A 21,057-nucleotide genomic window follows, 5' to 3' on the forward strand; every position below is an offset into this window, starting at 1 on the left:
GCTGTGGCGCATTAAAGGAAGCTTGGGTAAGCGGTAAGAAGTCCATTACCTCACACAGCAGCGCTACTATACACCTTTAATTTCACTTCATCCTATCGTGAGAGCCTCGCCATACATGCAGAAAACATCTCGTGCTGGCTCCAAGAGTTCTTACAGGAGCTTAAGCCTGCCATGTGGTTCTCATTCCTTTGTCTTGCGAGTTTATAGGCTTTCCACCTTAAAGGAAATGTCCCTGCTCGTCTAAAGGCGATGAAAGCTCTGGGAACACACTCTTATTGTACATTGTCTCATTCATTCATTAAATGGCTTCCTCTTTTTGGGAAGAGATTCTGATTTAATACAACAGATTGTGCTACATCCTTCCTTCCCGTTTTCCCCAAACAATTCTGTACCATTATGCCACTACAGACAATGAAAATCACAATCATCCAGACAATCCTACACTTGTGGCAATATACACTAAAGGTTGGGGTCAGTAAGATTTAGGAAACATTAAATTGATCAAAAGTGACTTCAACATTGTTACAAAAAATCTATTTCATATAAATGGTCAGTTAAACTTTATATTCATCGATGAATCCCAAAAAAATGCATCATGGTTTACAAAAAATATTAAGCAGCACAAATGTTTTCAACATCGAAAATAATAAGAAATGTTACTTGAGCACCAAGCATCAGCATATTAGAATGGTTTCTGAGGAGTCATGTGACACTGAAGACTGGAGTAATGGCTGCTGAAAATTCAGCTTTGCCATCACAGGAATAAATTGCATTAAAAAAATAAATAAATAGAAAACAGTTATTTTAAATAAGAGGCATTTAAAAAAAGCAAACTTCAGAAAAGTAGCTGGCCATGTGAAAAGGAACTGTCCTTCATGCATAATAGTTTTTAGAAAAACCTGTGCCTGTCCTAACCAAAATACAGCTTGACCACAGGATGCCTGGGCAGCAATTTCATGGAAGGTTTTGTTTACTAATCTGGGTCATCACAATTCTACTTCCAGTCTCTTTATGTGGTCTGACTGAACTGGAAGCGGCTTTCTTGCTATACAAACAAACGGGTGAGAAAAATGCTGAAACTGAAGTCACTTACTATGAAGTAAGCACTACAGTCACCCTCCAGCCCACAGGTGACTATGAGATCTAAAAGAAAGATCTCAGGCTCAGCAGTGAAAATCTCCCTTTCTGCAACTTCCCCTCCTTCACCATGTTTATCCATATGCCATAATGCTGCAGGGTGAATTCTGGCACTTGATTTTTTCAATGAAATGTTTTCTTAAACTAAGGTTTCCCAACCTTAAATTTCCCAAAATTTCCCAACCTTTTTTAAACTGCACCACTAGCAGCACCAAAAGCAAGAGCCATTTGGCAAAGTTCATACAAATGAAGTCAATTCCTAGTATATTCTAGCCCCAAAACATACACCACTGGTTGAGCCATAAGTTGACATGTTGTACAGCTCAAACAAACAGGATAATATTAAAAGTACTACAGAACCAACCAGAGTGTTCACTTAGCACTCAAATTAACTCATAACGTTCCCTAATGGCCCTCCAATCAAGAAACTTGTTTCTTGACTCATTAACTCATGTTTTGGTTAAGGTGAGTCAGACTTTAGCTCTTTGATTGCAGTCTCCAACAGGAAGAGCCCCCGCAATATTATACCAATCACAAATTACCATTCAGTGGAGTTTCCTCCCATTTACAGTAGCAGATGGTCCCTCTAAGGGCCTTACAAGTGCGTTTCCTGTGCTCAAGCAGGAAGTGCAGGTTACAAAAGCTCTTATGCTTTTGTGTCTCATACATTCTGGAGAAAATAATACACAAAATAAAGACTAAAGAATATAAAATTGCTTTTTCTATTGTTATTTCATCAAAAGGGATGTTATGCTCACAGATTATTAGAGAAATGCACATTCAAAGGGCACTGCTGAGGTTGCCAGGCTTGTTGAATATGCTCCAGTCAACAGTATTTTAACCGTACACCCTTATCTGTATAAGCAAAACAGTAATGACGACCTATTCACTCTGACAGCCCAATGACTCTCCCATTACAACGTCGGCATTGATGTCATACCAAACCTAATTTTATGTCACACCCTTCCTACGTCACACATAAACAGACTGGAGAAAACACCTGAACATTTGATATTCACATCACATATGTTCAGAGTTAAAGTTTGAAAGATCTCTCACCTGATAATGACACACTGGTTCTCACAATCGATCATCATGTTTCTATACATGTTATCAGCTAGAGCGTAGATATGAGGAGGGTTCTCATACTGAGCCTGAGAGAGAGGGAGAAATGCATTTCATAATTTACATTACAGTTCATGTTTAGGATGGCATGTGCTTACATTTATAAATAAGCTACTGTGTAGCATATAAGTCAAAACACATTCAAAAGTCTTTGCTGTAGCCTCCACAAGCTAATGATTATCGACAGAAGCTAGAAGCTTGATGAGGAGCCAAGACCTCTGGCCAAGCGTGGTTAAGAACATAGACCTGGACGTGCTGTTCTGTGGCAGTATAGCCAGGTGGCTTTAATGGCTAAGGCAGGTCTGCGCAGCTATTTTTCTGACTAAGAATGCAGCTGTTAAAAGCATTTGCACCACGCCTACACACTTTAAAAACTCCTATTAAAATCATTACCAGAGCAATTACTGTTCACAGAAACCTCTAGGTATTGAACTACATAAAGAACTTTATGAGGACAGTTTTGATACAGATCACTGAGTATAGAAAAAAATTAGCCTAATTAGTGTGTGTAGTGAATTAAAGCTACATAACACTCAAAGAAAACTAAACCTATGGAACCAAATGTGAGTCGTGTTGTTCAGAAAGCCATGAAAAAAAATTTGGTAACACTTTAGTATAGGGACCAATTCCCACTATTACCTAGTTGCTTAGCACGCCGATTATTAACATATTGGCTGTTTATTAGTACTTATAAAACACATCTTTTGCATGACCATATTCTACATCCATAATCTTACCCAATACTTAAATTTAACAACTACCTTACTAACTATTAATAAGCAGCAAATTAGGAGTTTTTTGAGGCAAAAGTCATAGCTAATGGATTGTAAATAGTGAGAATTGGACCTTAAAATAGATTGACCAAAAACACTTACCGAGCCTTGGTACATCTCTATTTCTTTCTCCCCGAAGTAGGGCATTTGTTTGAAAGGGTTTACTGAGATGAGCACAGGACCAATGTATGTCTGCAGGTAAAGGTCAAGGCTCAAAAGACTGCTGAAAGAAAACGTGGCAGTAAAGAGACAGTTCCCCCCAGAATTACAATTCTGTAACTGTTTACTCTCCATCATATCACTCCTAGTCCTAACCTGTATGTACTTTCTCCTGTAAAACACAAAAGACGATACTTTGAAAATGCATTTTGTTTTGTCTATATAAATGGAAGTCAATGGGGTCCAAAGTTATTTGAATGGACAAAGCAGTTGAAAATGTTCATCAGTGTCTTCTTTTGCATTCTGCTGAAGAAAGAAAGCCATATAGTTTTGGAGTGACAAATGATGGAGAATTTTCATTTGTTGGTGTCCTGTCCCTTTAACAAATTCTTTACAAAATGCATCTTTCTCTGTGAATCTATTAAATTGAAAACTCTCTTTCTGAAAACACTTAGAGGTTTAGCATTCACAATAGAGGAAAACCTCATGGACTATTTTACTCATTGTGGTTGTTAATACTCAGAGGGTATTCATAAAACTTTGGCTGGACCGGTAGATGAAAAATGGCCCAAGTGTGAATAATGGACTGGTGACATCAGTGAAGAGTTATATGTGGCAGCAGTGAAGATTTTGGTTATTGGGTCAGAGCCTTATTAAGATGCTGTTACTTTCCTCTGAATGCATTGGGAAGGCAACAGACGGCAGTGAGTGATTGGAGCTATTTGGCTGCCCTGCCGTAAGTTGCTCACTGCAAATAAAGGAAGTATTGAGCCTTTCGCTCTGTGACCTCAGTTCCATATGCTGCTGACTGGAAAACTTTGGTGTTGTTTCTATTTTCTGACCACAATCACAGCACTGATTCTGGACCAAAATGGCCAGATTCTACTAAGACTCCATAAACCTAATAAGGGCAGAAAATAGAAATGCACTGCAAGTGAGGTTTTTATCAAGAAACGGTACAGGTCATTTTAGTGCCAGTAATGTGTGATGAATTAGACATGAACTCTGCCAAGTACATTGGGTTCATATAGAAGAGAGGTAAACCAGCATTCTTTGGCTGCCTTCAACAATCTGTTTTTACAAAGCTCTCAGAATCTCACATACGGCTTTGATCAAAAACAGTCCCTGCTACTGTGGGGACAACACTGATTTGGAAGTTGTAGCATAGAGTTCAAGAACAACTTTTGTCATTAATGTTAGTTTTTAGTGAAGCTTTGGTCAAAATAAACCCAATCAAGATATAATCTATACTCAAGAGGATGGAATCCAGGACTTTTCTAGTGAGCCACTGGAAAACATCCATCTGCAAAAACTCAGATAGACGACATCCATATTTAGGGCCAGATTTATATCAGATTGAGATATTAGCACAGTTAGACTAAGGATTTATGATGTATTTACAGCTGGACAAGGATACAAAAATAAAGTCATCCATGTATCTCTTCTTGAGGTTTTCCACAATGGCGTCCTCATTGATCTTGGAGAGAAGCACCATATCATCCACACCACTCTGCTTGACATTGTGGCTTTGCCAGTGGTACCGGTAGTGTCCCCGGCTCCCCTGTGAAAGCAAACACAAACAAGAAACTCTCGTTAGACTTTTACACACCCATACCTTTTGTGTAGCAGGCTACCTGGCAAAAACTATATTAGCATATCCAAAGACTGTTCTAGACACTCCATAACTAGATTTTTCTCTCAAATGTGATGTATAGAGACAACTGTAAGTAAGCCATTCATAGGTTGACTTCCCAGAAGAGTGAAAACATTGCAACTCTGTTGACCTTTTGAAACATTGCTCTGTTTGTATGAGCAGTTTTTTTTCTCAATGAATGGTATGAGTTTAGGGTGGTAGGGTAGCATGGTATACTAGTGGTAGCAAGCAACATGGTACCTTGACAAGAGCAATTACACTAAAAATGCATGATCATTATCCCGCTACAAAAAAAAAAAAAAAAAACTCACTTAAACCAGCCTGAGATTTAAGATTGTCTCCAAGTCAAGTTAGTTATTGCTAACTAAGACTAAAATTGTATTTCAATTATGTTTTAAGTAATTAGAATAAAGCTAAAATAAAATATTAGATGAAAAACTTGAATTAGAAATAAAGTAACTTATTCAACTTCTATAAATAAGAAGATCAAGAACTAAAGCTGAAATTAAAACAAAATAAAGCTATATAAATATATTATTAAAACAATTAAAAAATTATAAAAGCAAAAAAAAAACACTAGTTTTAGATAAGTTTTCATTTTAATTTTAATCTAAAAACAAAATTAGTTCAAAATGTTAATAAATAACACAGTAGTACGTAAATAACACTAAAGTAACATTGGAACTAAGACCAGTGAACCAGCTTAGGCTAATTTAAAATTCTGCTTAAAATCAGCAGGAATGAGTTTCTCCTTGATATTGTAATACCTATTATATCATACTCTTATATTAAGCCAATAATAATTTGCAATCACTTTTAATGCCACCAGTGACACAGACATTACACCTCCATTCTGAATCGCATTCAGTCATGAGCACTGATAAACAGTACATTGCTGACAACAGTTAATGTGAGCAAACAGTCCAGTCAGCAAAATGACCGCGTCCAATTCACCGCCTGCGGCACATTTAACACAGCTCGTTCTTTTTCACCGCAGCAGATGTTGATTTTGTTTTTCTAAACTGATAAAAAGTGCATGGTCAGGAGTCTCCCTAAAACTCCCTGAGCACTACAAACACTTCTTTTGATCTTCGCCTGATGTTCTCACCATTCCCCCTCTTCTCCCTCGTCCCCCTCTTTTCCCATTCTACTTCCACTCTGGTGATGTTTTTGCAGAGGGTGTGTCTCCGGAGAGCTTGGGTCATTCATCAAGGGATGTGAGTCAATGGCTTCTGGCTACCGTTCTGGGGTCACCATGACCCATGAGGAACCAGACCCTTACTCAGAATGACACAAAGCCTCAAGTGCATTTGACAGGATATCAAAAGAGAAGGATACAAAGAGTGTGACTCAAGAAATACAGAAAGAGAGCCAGACAGAGAGACATAGACAATGAGTGTACCGCTTGGAGAGCACATGATCCAAACGCACTGCTGTTTTAAACATTTTCCTCTGTAGTGTTCAATCATTAGTGCATTAGTCTGATTTGAAGGCCACATTTGTCTATTCTTTTCTTACAGCAATTTTTCCAAGCTAAGGAATGCCATGACAATGATGTGAGGTAAACTGGAAGACATTTAACATTCTCAAATTTGTACATTCCACAGTCTGAAAAATCTAGGGGCGCAAGAAAGCAGAAGCAGACCAAGTATGGAAGATTTTTTCCCTCCCTTGAAGGACTAATTAACTTGCCATCGTAAACGAGCACAGTACAAGTCCTAGGTAAATTACAGGAAAATAAAGAAACACAATAAATGCTCAACACATGACAACAATAAGGAACCTCACCTGAACATTATTAGAAGTGGAGCTGGCTCAAAAACAATTACAGGAGGAAGGCAGCGTTTTAAACAAAACAGTCAACCCTTCGTTCAGACCTTTACAGCCTGTTTTGTTTAGTTTATTTTTGCATGTATTACAGAGAGAGTTCATTGTCTTTCGACTGTTTTTCTAATTCTATTGAACCGTTTCTTTCACAGTGGTTGAGTCCACATCACTATCACACCATGGGACACATAAACACCTGGAAAGAAGATGAATGTCTTCATTCCCAGCACATGTTGCCCATAAACTGCAAGCCAAAGCAGAGCTTCATAAAGAACAGAGAAAACAGGATGCTATTTGAACACACAATGACTTAAATGAGATGACGACGATGAAGTAGTAAAACAAAAATGACTGATGTACATTTTACAAGGAAATACTATTTTAATCTTTCTAAAACTTCAAAAATTCATGTTCAATTCAATGTGTTACTTGCCGACTGTTTGTAATTATTCATGAAAGTTCCTCAAAAACACAATTGCAATGGGCCAGATAGCGCACAACACCGTAATCTTATTCTTTTCTTTCTGAAGAAGTCTTTACAAAAAGCACAAGGACCACACCTACGGTCCAAGACTCAAAGTCATAGACCACACAAAGTCAAGCAAGGGAGAAAACAGCATCTCTGCTTTTATGAGTTATAGTTGGTCCCACTAGGCTTATTTAGGGATGAAAATGTTCTGTTTTGTAAAGGAACACCGGAAACAAGGAAAGCTAAAGTTCACTACGCTTGTGCTGTGGTTCACCCAGGAACAGCAGGCATTATTTACACCATGACAAAAATGATACCCATCTGCACCACGCAAGGTCAGAATCCCAAACTCCCTGGGAAGACATCAATCAGGATTTAAAATAACCACGCAATAAAATATCTCAACCCCAACAACTTTACATTCATGCTTACTATTATAAACAATGGGAGGAAGACAGCCTTAGAAAGGCATGAAACCCCCATTTCTGTGTTAAGGGGTTTATTTTGCAATAACCATCTGACTGATTATACAACTTAGTGCGCAACTACTGACAAAAAACAAAAACATTACAATAAAATTCAAAAATGTTTTCTGACGTAACAAATGATAACTGCAATGCGAGATGGCACTAATCAGGTTTTTATTCAACTTTGAGGGTGCTGTAAAATAAGTCATTATATATTCTATTGTAATTGTACAATACAATCATATTTAGTACATGCAAGTTAGCAAGAAATAACTCAACAACTCTTGACTTTTACTGTCATGAGAATGTACCATGACATGCTGCTTTGCCATGAATGACAGGGAAACATCTGATGCTGGATGGCACAACTCACCAAGCATAATCAAATAATCCAAATGACTGCATGATAAACTAGGGCATTTATTGTATTAATTGACTAAGGAGCAGCTGTGAGGTCAGTGTAATGTGATTCTCCAGACTGGTGAATGGCACATCTGGAGTGTATATAATATACAGTAAACTAGTATTGAGAGAGGCTACAATAACACCATCTATACAACGGAGTCTGGCCGGCATCACATATGACCACAGATGAAGATCTGCTCTCTATTTTGCCCACTTATTACATGTGTGGCACTTTTAGAAAATGTAACTTCACAAAAAAATTAAATAAATAAATAACAGGAAGAAGAAATGCTTCATTCATAAAAGATATATTGATATATATCAACAAAATATATTGTTCTCTGTGCAAAATCCTCGCCAGAAAATACTGTTAAAGATAATTTCCCCACTGTAATCCTACAGCAGTTAAAAAATGTCAGCAACACCAGTCTTCGATCCATACTGACATAGCAGGCTGTTCCCTCATGCAAATACCATTGCCTTATATGGAGAGTGTGGAGCAGAGCGCAGACTCAGGCACAGGAAATGGCTGGGTTTGATTCAATAAGGCGGCAATTTTTTACCTCCTCAAACTATCCTTTGTTTACAACCATCTGGAATACACAAAGAGGACATGCATTCACATACGGCAGAGCTGAAGTGGGATCAAGTTAGCCCTAGCCCTGAAGTGAAAGTGCAAGCCAAACTTGCCCCGAAGCGCTTATGTTATGACTGTGCATGCGCATCGGCTGGTCCAGCCTCAGGTTTCTATGGGAACGGGAGCTTCTAACGGCCGGCAGGGATTGTAGGTGGGGGGAGTTAATGTCCAGCGTTCTCTCCACCCTCAATACCACGACTGAGGTGCCCTTGCGCAAGGCACTGAACTCCCAAACTCCCCGGGCGCTGCAGCATAAATGGCTGCCCACTGCTCCGGGTGTGTGTTCACAGTGTGTGTGTGTTCACTGCTGTGTGTGTGCACGTTGGATGGGTTAAATGCAGAGCACGAATTCAGAGTATGGGTCACCATACTTGGCTGAATGTCACTTCACTTCACCAATCAACGACTGGCCCTTTCATTTAGAAGGTGGGACTATCCTGCCATATTGCGCATTGCAGTTTCTCCCATTCAAGTATAGGAGTGAACCGTCTTTGTATTTCTATAGTCTTTGAAACAAGGCTACATAAACAACACATTATACACATTAAAATGAAACCCAGTCTGTACCTGCTTTTATGAAAATGTACTATATAGTTTTGTAGGTATGTAAGAGGGGCTTGTAGGCTGTAGCCCAAAATCCGATACCATCGGTCTGAATCCATCAGTATTCTGCATGTTAACATACAGTATGTTGTTTACAACCCTGGGTCATTACAAGGTCAGAATGTCCCTTCCGATCACTTCTTCAGAACATAAACCTTGGCACTCATAAAGCTGGCATGATAATAAAAGGAAAATAAATAAAGTATAAAGTATAAGTGCAAGTACAAGCCCTCTGAATGCGACTCCAATGGTGATTTCCATCAGTACTGATGAGAATTCCACGCCAAAATGTAAAAGCACATAATGGTATTTTCACAGCAGGCAGTTGTGAAGCTCTTACAGTCTTAAGTGATCCTGGAAAATGCCTGACAGAAACAATCCCAGCCTGGACAATGTGCATGGTGGTAGCCCTTCATTCTGAATGGTAGTAAACTCTGGACACAGACACAACAGGCTTGTAAATTCACCAATGTAATGTGCTGAAGAAAAAAAGGCCCATCCACAGCCAGACAGAAAACAATCAGATCACAAATAGCTGAAAAAGCTCAATGCTGTAACAAACTAAGTAAAAGCCCAGAGATTAGATTAATCATAGGTGTGCAATAAATTTAAATGCGTTACAAGTTAAAAATAAATAAGTCATCATACCTTCATCATACTTGTAAACATAAGTCATGTTTGTTGATTTGGGAAAAGGATTTTCTACCATTACATAATCGAGCTGTAATGCATCCCAGTGTTTACGTATGGAGTAAAAACACCTCTAGGGGTGTTGGTCAGGTTACGAAGATTGAGAGAGAACACCCAGAGGAGCAGAGAGGGGTTTCTGGGTAAGAAAAGGCTGTGGAAGTAGGACTATAGCGTCACTCCAGAGACAGCAAACACGAGGGTTTGTGTAAACTGAGATAGGAGTGGCTCTCAAACGTCTGGCTACTGCAGAGAAACTCTGTGCCAAAGTTTCCAAGTTCAGCCCAGCCATATTATTTCTGCTCGCTTTTGAAGGCAGTGGAAAAGAATGTAGCACATTTTGTCTGATGGGGAAGTCTGGTACGCCATCATTTTCCCTGAAGTACACATAGAGATAGATTATGTTTAGACTAGGATTCTAAAAATGGTGCTAAAATTCTAATAGTGCAGCTGATGAGACAAGATGACAGTGCATCATCATATTGATGGCAGTTTTTAAACCCAGGACCAAGGGAGTCATCTCATCTCCTGACAGTTCAATATACACCGATCATTTCATCCATATAGTAACAGTATCTTGTCGTGGGTTTGTTGGTCATGGTTAGATATTTGCCAGGATATGCTTAAAAACAGGTGGACAATAATTATCCCCTATAGAATAAATATATTTTAAATAGACTTAATTCTGGAGTATTTGCCGATTCATGTTCAATTCAATTCATTTCAACTCAATAAAATAATAAAATAAAATAAAGCTTGACAAGTTTATCAACATGTAATTTGTTTGAATTTCTGAAAATGCTGCACAATGAATGACAAATTGGAGGTGATCAGATGAAATTAGATTGATAAAGTATTTATTTATTCTTGTTCTTAATTTGGTGTATTAATATTTTGTTTATATTTTCTTCCCGTCCTTAACATCAACCTGCCAAAAGGGACTACGGATGAAAATTAGCCAGTGTTGGCTAAATCTGGTGCATTTTACATATTGTTTGTGTTATTAATGTGCATTGTCCCTGATTAAATAAATGAAATGAAAATGAAATAATTATCATTAAGAGGGAATTTTCTCCTTTGAATGTGAGAGTACAGTACATCTGGGTGGTCTTGGATTGCAATTCGCAGCTAGACAAAATACATATGCTTCTTTAATAAGGTTTGTTTTTCCAGAATAAAATATATCCACTTTTCATGCTGGCCAAAAAAATTACTTTCTCAAAGTAAACAGGATTATACGTCATCTAATCCTGTTTACTTTGAACAAATTCAAGCCATTGCAAACTGGCCACCTGTCCTGCCACAACCAACTACACAACAAATCCACAACACCTCAGAGAAATTCATAAGTACTTTTGCATTTCTCAACATTTCTTGTTACGAGACAATCAACAATAATTGATTAGTTAACTACAAAGTAAATCAAACACTCAAATACTTCAATTGACTATTAAAACTGGTAATATATGCCCATGCAACCTTTATATTCTACTTAGTAGCAGTCATGGCTTATGACTTCACTAACGGTCTGCTTTTAAAAGATACTTGAAACAAGGTCTTCCCAGAACACACAGATGCACACCAATGAATAAATAAAAAGCCTAAGGCTATGTTTATGGGGCTGATTTATGGTTATATGGTGTGCTTTATACCTTTTAGAGAGGTGCAGCTTCTCCAAACATGAACACACACACAGCCTTCATTACGAAGGCTTTTACAGTGTTCGATAATCCACACAAAGGTAAGCAGATAATGACCATTTCATGAAGCTTTTTGTGTACACAAACAAATGCCACCTCATAATTTGGTTCAAAATAAAGGAGTGTCTCAGAGAGGAGGCTGACTGAGAAATTAAAGTAATAAAAAAAAAGTAATTTCCATACCTGTTTTGCCTCTCAACAGAGCACCTTGCAACAAGATTCAATATTTGCTTTAAGAGCCAGACTCTTAAAGGGACAGATCACCTAAAAATGAAAATTCGGTTCTCACTTGGTTGTTCCAAACATGCATGTTTTTATTCTGTTAAACAGAATTAAAATCCTCAATGGGAGCCAGTGTTTGTCTGAACACTGACTTTTAAAATATGTTCTTTAATGATCCAAAGCAGAAATAAAATATCATGCAGTTTTGGGACAACATGAGGGTGAGTAAATGAACAAAAATCTTAATTTTTGGCTGAACTATCGCTTTGATAGTTGCCGTCATGGTGCCTACTGTACTACAAGTGCTCTGGTGCAGAAATAACTTCTGTCTCATAAAAATGTCTTGTCTAAACAAATTTTCCACAGATTCACAGAGATACAACACAACATAAGGGGCCACATTACCAGCCCACATGAGAAGCCTGTAATGAGGACATTAATCAAAGTCAGGCATGTGTGGAAACTTGATTAAACACAACAGCGAAGCTCAAGTCCCCCCTGTTGCTGTCTATTTTGAGCTGATCTTTAAGGATTGAGATCCCTGACTGAACAACACCCTCGAGCACACCTACATAACAATGAGGAGAATGCGTTTAAATGCTCTACCGTATAGACAGGAAATGGAAGGGCCAGTCGGACAGGTCTATGGCAGTGGCATTTGTCAACGTCATCCTTTCAAGCTGATCTAAAATCAGTACAGTTCGAGTGTCTACTGTAATAATAGAGACAGGGTGGAATGAGCCGGGAGACTAAGCGGGATGGTTCACTGTGGTCATGCCTGTGTGTGAGTTCCCTGTCATGGCAGAATCAGGGAAGAGTAAACAGAACCAACACAGGAATGTTTCGCATCAGGGGATCTTACTCATAGCCAACGGGAAATGGGAGCTGGCAAGTGACGAGAACAAATCCCCCAGTTCCCAACTGAGTAATGGTTCTGATCAGAACCAGCAAACTGAGATCTCACATTAGTGCCGCTGCCAAGCACACAGCTTTATCACTCTGATAGTCAGACAACTTAAATTTAATCACTGACATGAAATGACTATTGTATTTGTGTTAATATTGTAAATAGTCAATAATCCAATACTGTTTCAGGATGCTGCACAGATCATGTTACGTTATAAAAAAGCCCAGTAAAAGGATTTTTTTATCTGTTGGTGCCGATAGCCTTGTAGGCAGCGCGCCAACATACAACGCAGTTGTGCTTCAGGCATCCTGTGTTCGAATCGCGACCCGAGGACCTTTCCCGAACCCGCCCCCCTCTCTCTCTCTCCCACTTCACTTCCTGTCACATCTGATCTGTCCTATCACAATAAAAGGCAAAAATGCCAAAAATAAAAGGCTTTTTATCTTACCACGTGAGTGCCTTGGAAGCATTTCGTCTATATAATTAGATTTTTTATCTCCACCACATCCAATGAGCACCAGTGGCTTTATAAAGACACCCGTGTAGCACTCTTTACTTCTTTTTTTCGTAAGTGTTATAAAAACATGTTTTATTATATTACGTTACATGCAATATCAAAAGGAAGCCTTTAAGTGTATTCATTTGTAAATGTGTTGATTTGTTTTTTTGCATAACTCCATAGAACAGCCTCATAATACATCTTTTATAATTATTTAAAAAATTATTTAGACTGAAGGTGACAATTTCCAGCTAAACCCACACTGTTAAAAAAAAGTTGAGATTTTTGAGTTGTCTCAACTTTAAAGTTTTATGAACTTAAAACAATAAGTTGAGAAAACTCAAAAATCTACTGAAGCTGGTTGCCTTAAACATTTGAGCTAACTTTTTTTTTTAAGTGCACATAATATAATTGCAATTTTAAAATCTAACCCAAATATAATTATAAAAGTTATAATTTTACTTTTAAATATATTTAGTGTTATATCCTTGGAGCAGTGAGTCCATGGTGTTTTATAAAAAACAAAAAAAAATATTCACCTCAAAGATCTGTTCAGACTGGATATGCTGCACTGATACATTACTGTAAAAACTTAATAAATAGAGTGTTCAGAAAAATGTCACCTCTTCATAACATTGACATTATTTGTGTGTTCTGGCCAAGGAAAAAACATTTCACCACCAAAATATTCAAATAAGTCTTTGTTAAAACGTACAATATAGTGTTGCATCATATGACTCACTGCTCTTACAAACACCAGCTAGATCCTGTTACTTAAAATTTATAATGTGTATATTTGCATGTTATAACTAAGTTTTTTTCTTTTTTATTTAACTTCATTTGAGTGAAAAAACATGCCACGGAGTTACCGTATATGAGCATTCAGTATACAGAAATGTGAACTGTGCACTAGGTTGACTGCTAAAATAAGTTTACTACTTAATTCACTACTTATTTTGTCTGTAAAGGATGTTTTACATCAAAAAGCATGCCACATATGCTGACCTACTTAGTGATAAGATATTGTAATTCTCACTGTGCTGTTATGAAGGTCCAATAAATTGAGTTAAACAGGCTCTGAAGTGAATGGTCCCCCAACCGCATGCCTCTAGCTTTATGAAGCACTTCCAGGGATTTATCAAAAGCACAAATATTTACATTCCTCCAAGCATGTGGATCAGCCACCTCTGTGTTCAACCGTCTGATCTCATTTTGAAAATGACAAAATTGTTCAAAGGCTCAGCACTACTAAAAAGAGCGGAAAACTATTTTTCATTGTTTTAAGCATCAAAACGGTCAGAAATTATATCAATTGTTCTGGTCTACAATGCCTGACATCAATGAAACACTGTTTATGCCCCCAAACGTAATTCACTGCATGGCTGAAAGTGACTTTTTGTGAAATCGCTAAAAACTGCTGAGCAAAAAATACTGAATACAACTACAATACAATATTAGCAGCAGTTTTATCTGGCCGTGGCTGATTGGACTTCATCTGATAGAAGAGCTAAGTAAATCACACTTCCTCTGGGAAATGACACAGGATGAATGTTGTTGGCCTCGTGCACTGTGAAAAGCATTGAGATGACCAAGGCCATAATGGGTCAGATCACACTAATGACGGTGAAATCATACTGAAAAGGGTTGAATGGTTTCTAGCAAACATTTTTATTCAGCTGCAATATTCAACTGTATTAAGCAGCATGTCACTGTCGGCACTCCCATTGGCTAATGCCCCGTCACATCACTTATTTGCATAAAGCTTTGAAAATTCCTATCTTTGCCATTTATCTCAAGTGTTTTGACTTGACAACTGAGGCCAAAATCTTTATTCAATCTATATTCAAACCTTTGTTATATTTCGTTAGCACAGTACCAACGTACCATCAGTTACAACACTACTATATATTTTGACAGCAGTTGTGTTGTCACAGTGAAATATTCGTAGAGCTATTTCAGCAATCTTAAGACATTCATATGGCTTATGCGCCTGAATTTCAGAGCATATGCAAATACACGGATGAGACACAGACTGATAATGTCAGTGAACAAACTTTTCACAGGCTGGGTTCAAAGAGTCAAGGTCAGTTTTGCAGATAAACAGAAACACTGTTGCGCTAAAACCAGATTGAGGCAACACTGCAGTGATATTTGGGCCAGAAAAGGAAGACATGTGAATTTTTGACGTGTGAATTTTCCCTCAAAAATAAAAACACATGCAAAGGACAAAGTGGAACTACTATCTTCCTCATGACCTTTGTGCTTATTACAGGAATGAGAGTGGCAGCATGAAACAATAGCTTCAAAATGTTTTGATGCAAATCCTCTTTTAAACCGTGCACTGTTATGGTCTTGTCTGTGATGTTCTCACTCGCTTTTGCCTCTGGCTTGTGGGAATATTTGAACACAAGTCATTCTGTGGCCCTGGGTTGAGTTTCATGAGTAAACACAGCCTAGTGAGCCACGGTCACCTCAACAGAAACTGTACAGAAAAAACAGGCACAGATAAACCAGCTCGCGTTTAGGGAAACCTAGAAGAAAATCTAGTACAAATCTAATTCTACAATATTACAACTAAATATCTGCTTCAATCATTATGGCTTTTATTGCAGTTTAAACAAATTAGGAGCTGTTCTGTCAGTAAGCAAACATCAGCCATAAATGTGCACATACTGGATATCATTAACAAGAGGCTTCGCTGTACACCTCCTGTCTGTTTAACAGTTTCTCTTCTCTCAAAACTGAACAATATTTGATAGCACATGCTCACCGGTCCCCTTGACCTGCTTTTAGAAGCTGGTAGCACAAGGGAAGCTGCAAAAGAGACTAATGCAGATGAGAGAAACAGGAGAGGCAAGGTGAGAGGAGCTGAACATGAGCTGGCAGGAGCAAAGCGACAATGATCTCATTTCACAGCTGAAAGCCCATCTCTGTGCTTCTCAAGACCAACTCTTTAAGGAAACTGGGCCTGCATAGAGTCTAATCTACTTTTTTATTAGGGATAAAATGATATTTCACATCAGTAATCAAAACAAAAATATTATTAAAACTCTGGCCTAGTGGTTATAGCACACATACTGCGACTGATTGAGCCACGAAGCTCTTGTTCTTTTCTGCTATGAAGCTCTTAAGGACATTTCTGTCCTCACGATACTGTTTGTACAAATAAAAATGGCAAAAAATAACAACCTAGCAATACATTTATGTAAAAACGTAGGTCTGCATTGCATATACACTACTGTTAAAAAGTTAAAGATTTTTAAATGCTTTTGTAAGAAGCATCTTATTCTGCATTTATTTGATCAAAATACGTTTTCTACTTTAATATATTTTAAAATGTAATTTATTCCTGTGATGCAAAGCTGAATTTTCAGCAGTCATTACTCCAGTCTTCAGTGTCACATGATCCTTCAGAAATCACTATAATATGCTGATTTGACGCTCAAGTAACATTTCTTATTATTATCAGTATTGAAGATAGTTGTGCTGCTTTATATTTTTGTGGAAATCTTGATACCTTTTTCTAGGATTTTTAAAGTATAAAGGACAGCATATATTTTATTTTTTGTAATGTATAAGTCTTTAAAGTCAGTTTTGATCAAATTAATGCATCCTTTCTGAAAGAATTGATTTGTTCATGTGGGTGGCATGTAATAGCACAATTCTCTAACAAAATTCCGTACATGATCTCCAAGAAGTGACAAGCTTGACATTTATTGGGGTTGATATCAATAGCAACAGCCATTCAGAGTCACCACAAAGAAAAACAAAGATTCAATGTCTAAGGGACAGATTAGGCAAATTTACTAGTCGACATATGGTGCACATCACAATGAAAAGGTCAATAGAGATTTTCCAATTAAGGGTTTATTTCAGTCTAATTGATGATCTTTTTCAACTGGCTCTGTAAACAAACCATATAAATCTTAACTTGAACACATCAGTGGATATCTTTTATATTCAATCAACTGGGGGTGAACTTCTAGATTGGACGTTTTTAATAAGCACAGTTTGGTGTAGTTAGAACCAACAATAAAACTGCATCAAAGAAGCCAGCATCAAAGACGCTAGCTGATATTGAGAGAAATTCATTGCCACACCCGGAAATTTATAACTAGAGACTAATAGAGACCACAGATTTCAGCCATCCTCCTAGACCTTTCTCTTGTTTAGGTGAGGGTTGCTGACTCTTTCAGAAAGAGTCTGGATTCCTCAGCAATCCTGTGGCGGTGTGACATAGAGGCTTTGAATAGGGGGGGATGTTACTCAGCATGTACCGCCCATCTGCAGCTTTTAATGCAAAACATATGTTGCCATACTGACCTACTATTCAGCATCTGGCAAAGAAAGAAAAAGGAAAAGAGAAGATAGTGCTGAGCAGGAAAAAAAGAAAGTGCACAAAGCTACCACCCTACCAGATACAGCTTAACCTGTAAAACCGCTTCTGAAATATGGAGACCAATCACAATGGACCCAGATAAACCAAACAGTGGAGAGGAAACAAGAACGATATTTACTCAATGTCTTTCTTTAATGTTTATCACATAATTTTGGAGAAGAGTAATCTTGCTTTTGTGGCCTGTTTTAAAACAATGTGTTCAGTGTATTGAGCCCAAAGATATCAAGGGCATTATGGACAAAAATGTCCCCATACTACATAAACAAAACTTTATGATATAGTTTCTAAATACAGTAGTTCAGTCAACTGAGTGATAAATTACATAATCAACCTAAATTGCTCTTGCACCGCTGGTATACATAAAATTGGGCACCGTTGTGTAACAGACATTACCGCAAGTTCATATTTCAGAAATCATTCCATTTCCTTTGAGCTGTCATGAGCAAAATGAGTAGACTCAACAAGGATACTCTGACGATACTGCAGTCAAAACAAATATAGGTACAAACTCCACCTATTAATTCCACAGATACAGTTATATAGAATATACTTGCAGATCACACTGAGATTGGCCTCATATGTGACATTCTATCATTAGAAATAAATGGGGACTTTACAGGCAATGGTAACATTAAAAAAATAGTGCTTGTACAATCATATAGAGTCCGTTTTAGTCTAATTTATACAAGCAATTAGCACAACTTAATTGATCACTAATGATTTCTGTGATATTTTGACCACATGAGAACAGCTAACCACAAGTTGGCTTATTCTGTGCAGAAAAAATGCTTTACCTAGAACGATTGATAATATTGCAATACATACTAAATACTACAGACAGCATGGATCGTCTACAAAAAAGGTTTGTCCCATATATGTAAAGCCCAAGGTAAACTAGTTCCACCGGCTGCATTGCTTGCCGAGAATGTTTCTGCGTGCACTGAAGAGACAGCTGAACTGGATTTACTTGTTTTTCACCTGATCTGTACCTGTTCTTCACCAGCTGACAGGCTGAAAAAGACACTGAATTTGAGACAAGCAGCGTCTGTGAAAGCATCCTACCATGGGATCCAGGGATCATACAAAGCCGAAAAGTTTCAAGCGTAACAGAAGCCTAATATTGCTCGAGGAGCTATGAGAAAACGGTGTTGCTTTCCATCATAACAAGAGGAAACGGTCTCATTGTGGACACACGCATAAGCACGTACTTATTCAAAGCAGAACCCAGCACATTCTTATAGGCATATGTACGGAAGTGAGTTTCACATGCGACTAAACCTACCTGCATCTCTCTGTGTCCTGTAACCATGGACACTAATGTGTGTAACTTACAGTTTTCCACTATTACATAAGACTAAGCCAGGTTAGCATGACAGTATATGTTAATAATGAGCTAAAAACAATAACTTCAATGTGTCTAACAGGAACACTGATCTGGGAAAGTGGAAACACAATGGTTTCTATCGGTCACAAGCCTGGACATCTAGACACCTGGACAAAAACATATTGCTAAAAATAGCAAGAAACTGGGTTGTAACCAGGACCAGATATAAGTACAACCTGTTCAAGGAGGGCTGGGAAAGGAGAGGCTGTTTCTATCAAAGTGAACAAGAGATGGAGGGCAAACAATAGCTGAATATGACACCCAGCTGAGGCTGTTTGTCTAGCAGACCAGCCACTATATTCACAAGATGTTCATAATAACTAAACACGTACATAGGGTTCATATAAATACACAAATCTCCAGTAAATTGAAATGCATGTAATTAATATGGAATGAAAAAAATGTTTAGTATTAGTTTGCACTTGTTTTGACCACACTAAAAAAAAAAAAAAAATTATCTGAATTTTGAGCATTTATGATGCCAATTACAATAGTATCCTATATGAATCGGTGAATGGTCACATCCATAGGGATTTAATTGATGTAAATGACCACAGAAAGAAGTTAAAAACAATAACACCGAGCAGCTGCTGTAAGCTACTTCATCTCGATAAGGATGCTGGAAAACTGTTTCCAAAACAGGAGCAGTGTCCCTTGTGTTTATCTCTGTATGTGACTGTGATAAGTATATTTTCACTCACCATTTTCATTCGTTTATCACACCGCAGCCGACCTTCTTTTATAATCCGTTTTGTAACTGTTTACTAAAATAAAATAAGCCTATTAAAGTGTCTGGATGGTGTCACGGTCTCGTTTTGTCCTCTGGTGCTGTTATAAACGTCTCCTCAGGACCAGTGTCGCCGCTCCATAATACTGAGGACGCTCGAGCGCACTGACTGTACCGCAGCGAGAGTTAACTTTGTGTCTGTCTGCTGGCTGACGGAACCAGAGGCAAACAACCCATAAATGGAGAAATTCGTGCGTCGCCTTTTGGCCAATAGGAGCGCCGCTCCGCGCTTCATTCCGTAGGGAATCCCACCAGATGATTTCTGGTGTGTTAAAGCGCGTCCTATCTGCGCAGCGAGGCTGCATAAACTAAATTACTGAACAATAAGGTAAAATAGAATATAGAAATATTATTGAAACAGTTGATCTAAAAATTACGTAATTTCCCCCCATGAAATCCAGGTTTTTCATGCACATTTTTTTATTCAAGTTTCTATATTATTATAAATAATGCCAATCAGCAGATATGGGGATGATTAGGAGGCCATGATGGCCATATAAATAGTATATGTCTGTTATTATTGTTGATGTTGTTGTTATTACTGTTATTATATTGTATGTCAGTGATCATTACTTGTTTTAAACCTTTTCAGACCTGTAAGCCTATATTCCCCTAGGGTGGCCGAGAGAGCTCAAATAGAAAAAAACACCAGCAAATGAAGAAAACATCTTCATCAGTTTGACAGCAGGTGCTGCAAATGTTCACAACACAAACAAATAAAGAAACGCACTGCAAATAAAATTCTTTATTTGTTTGTGCTGTGAGCATTTGCAGCACCTGCTGTCAAACTGATGAAGATGTTTTCTTGATTTGCTGGTGCTTTTTCTATTCGCATGTGTTTTCTTAAGCGTTGAGCTCCGTACTATTCACCTTTTAGCAGCTCATATTTCAAGAGGAACCTTTTAGTTAACAATTTTTTGAGGAACCTTTGACAACTTTTTGAGAGAAACCTTGTGATAGATCATATTCATAAACAAATTAATATTCATACAGTCAAACCTAAGCTAATAAAACAACTATTGACAAAATGATTCACTCCACTCAGCCATCTATTTACAGCTGTGAAGCAAGACACCTGGACTAGGTTTTGTGTAATAGCCGCAAACTGCTTTTAAGAGTACACTACTGTTCAGAAGTCTGGGCTTAATTATTATTATTTTTATATATAGAAATTATTACTTTTATACAGCATGAACACATTAAACTGATCAAAAGT

The 21,057-nt window shown here is 37.8% G+C and overlaps 1 protein-coding gene across 5 annotated transcripts in view; it reads right to left on the minus strand.

Moving 5' to 3' along the window:
- Positions 1-20,007, minus strand: part of LOC306871958 (unconventional myosin-Ie-like) — a 45,752-nt gene extending 25,745 nt beyond the window's left edge. For all 5 annotated transcript variants that reach the window (XM_079420245.1, XM_079420247.1, XM_079420244.1 and 2 more), the window contains exons 1-4: positions 19,756-20,007; positions 4,612-4,755; positions 3,138-3,227; positions 2,197-2,291 (exon numbers count right to left, since the gene is read on the minus strand). In XM_079420245.1, the coding sequence (XP_079276371.1) occupies positions 2,197-2,291; positions 3,138-3,227; positions 4,612-4,755; positions 19,756-19,764 (338 nt within the window). In that variant the 5' untranslated portion in view covers positions 19,765-20,007. The remainder of the gene's footprint in view (positions 1-2,196; positions 2,292-3,137; positions 3,228-4,611; positions 4,756-19,755) is intronic.
- Positions 20,008-21,057: the final 1,050 nt, after the last annotated feature.

The sequence above is a fragment of the Barbus barbus genome (assembly GCF_936440315.1).
Source record: "Barbus barbus genome assembly, chromosome: 1".
In the NCBI taxonomy this organism is placed as follows: Eukaryota; Metazoa; Chordata; class Actinopteri; order Cypriniformes; family Cyprinidae; genus Barbus; species Barbus barbus.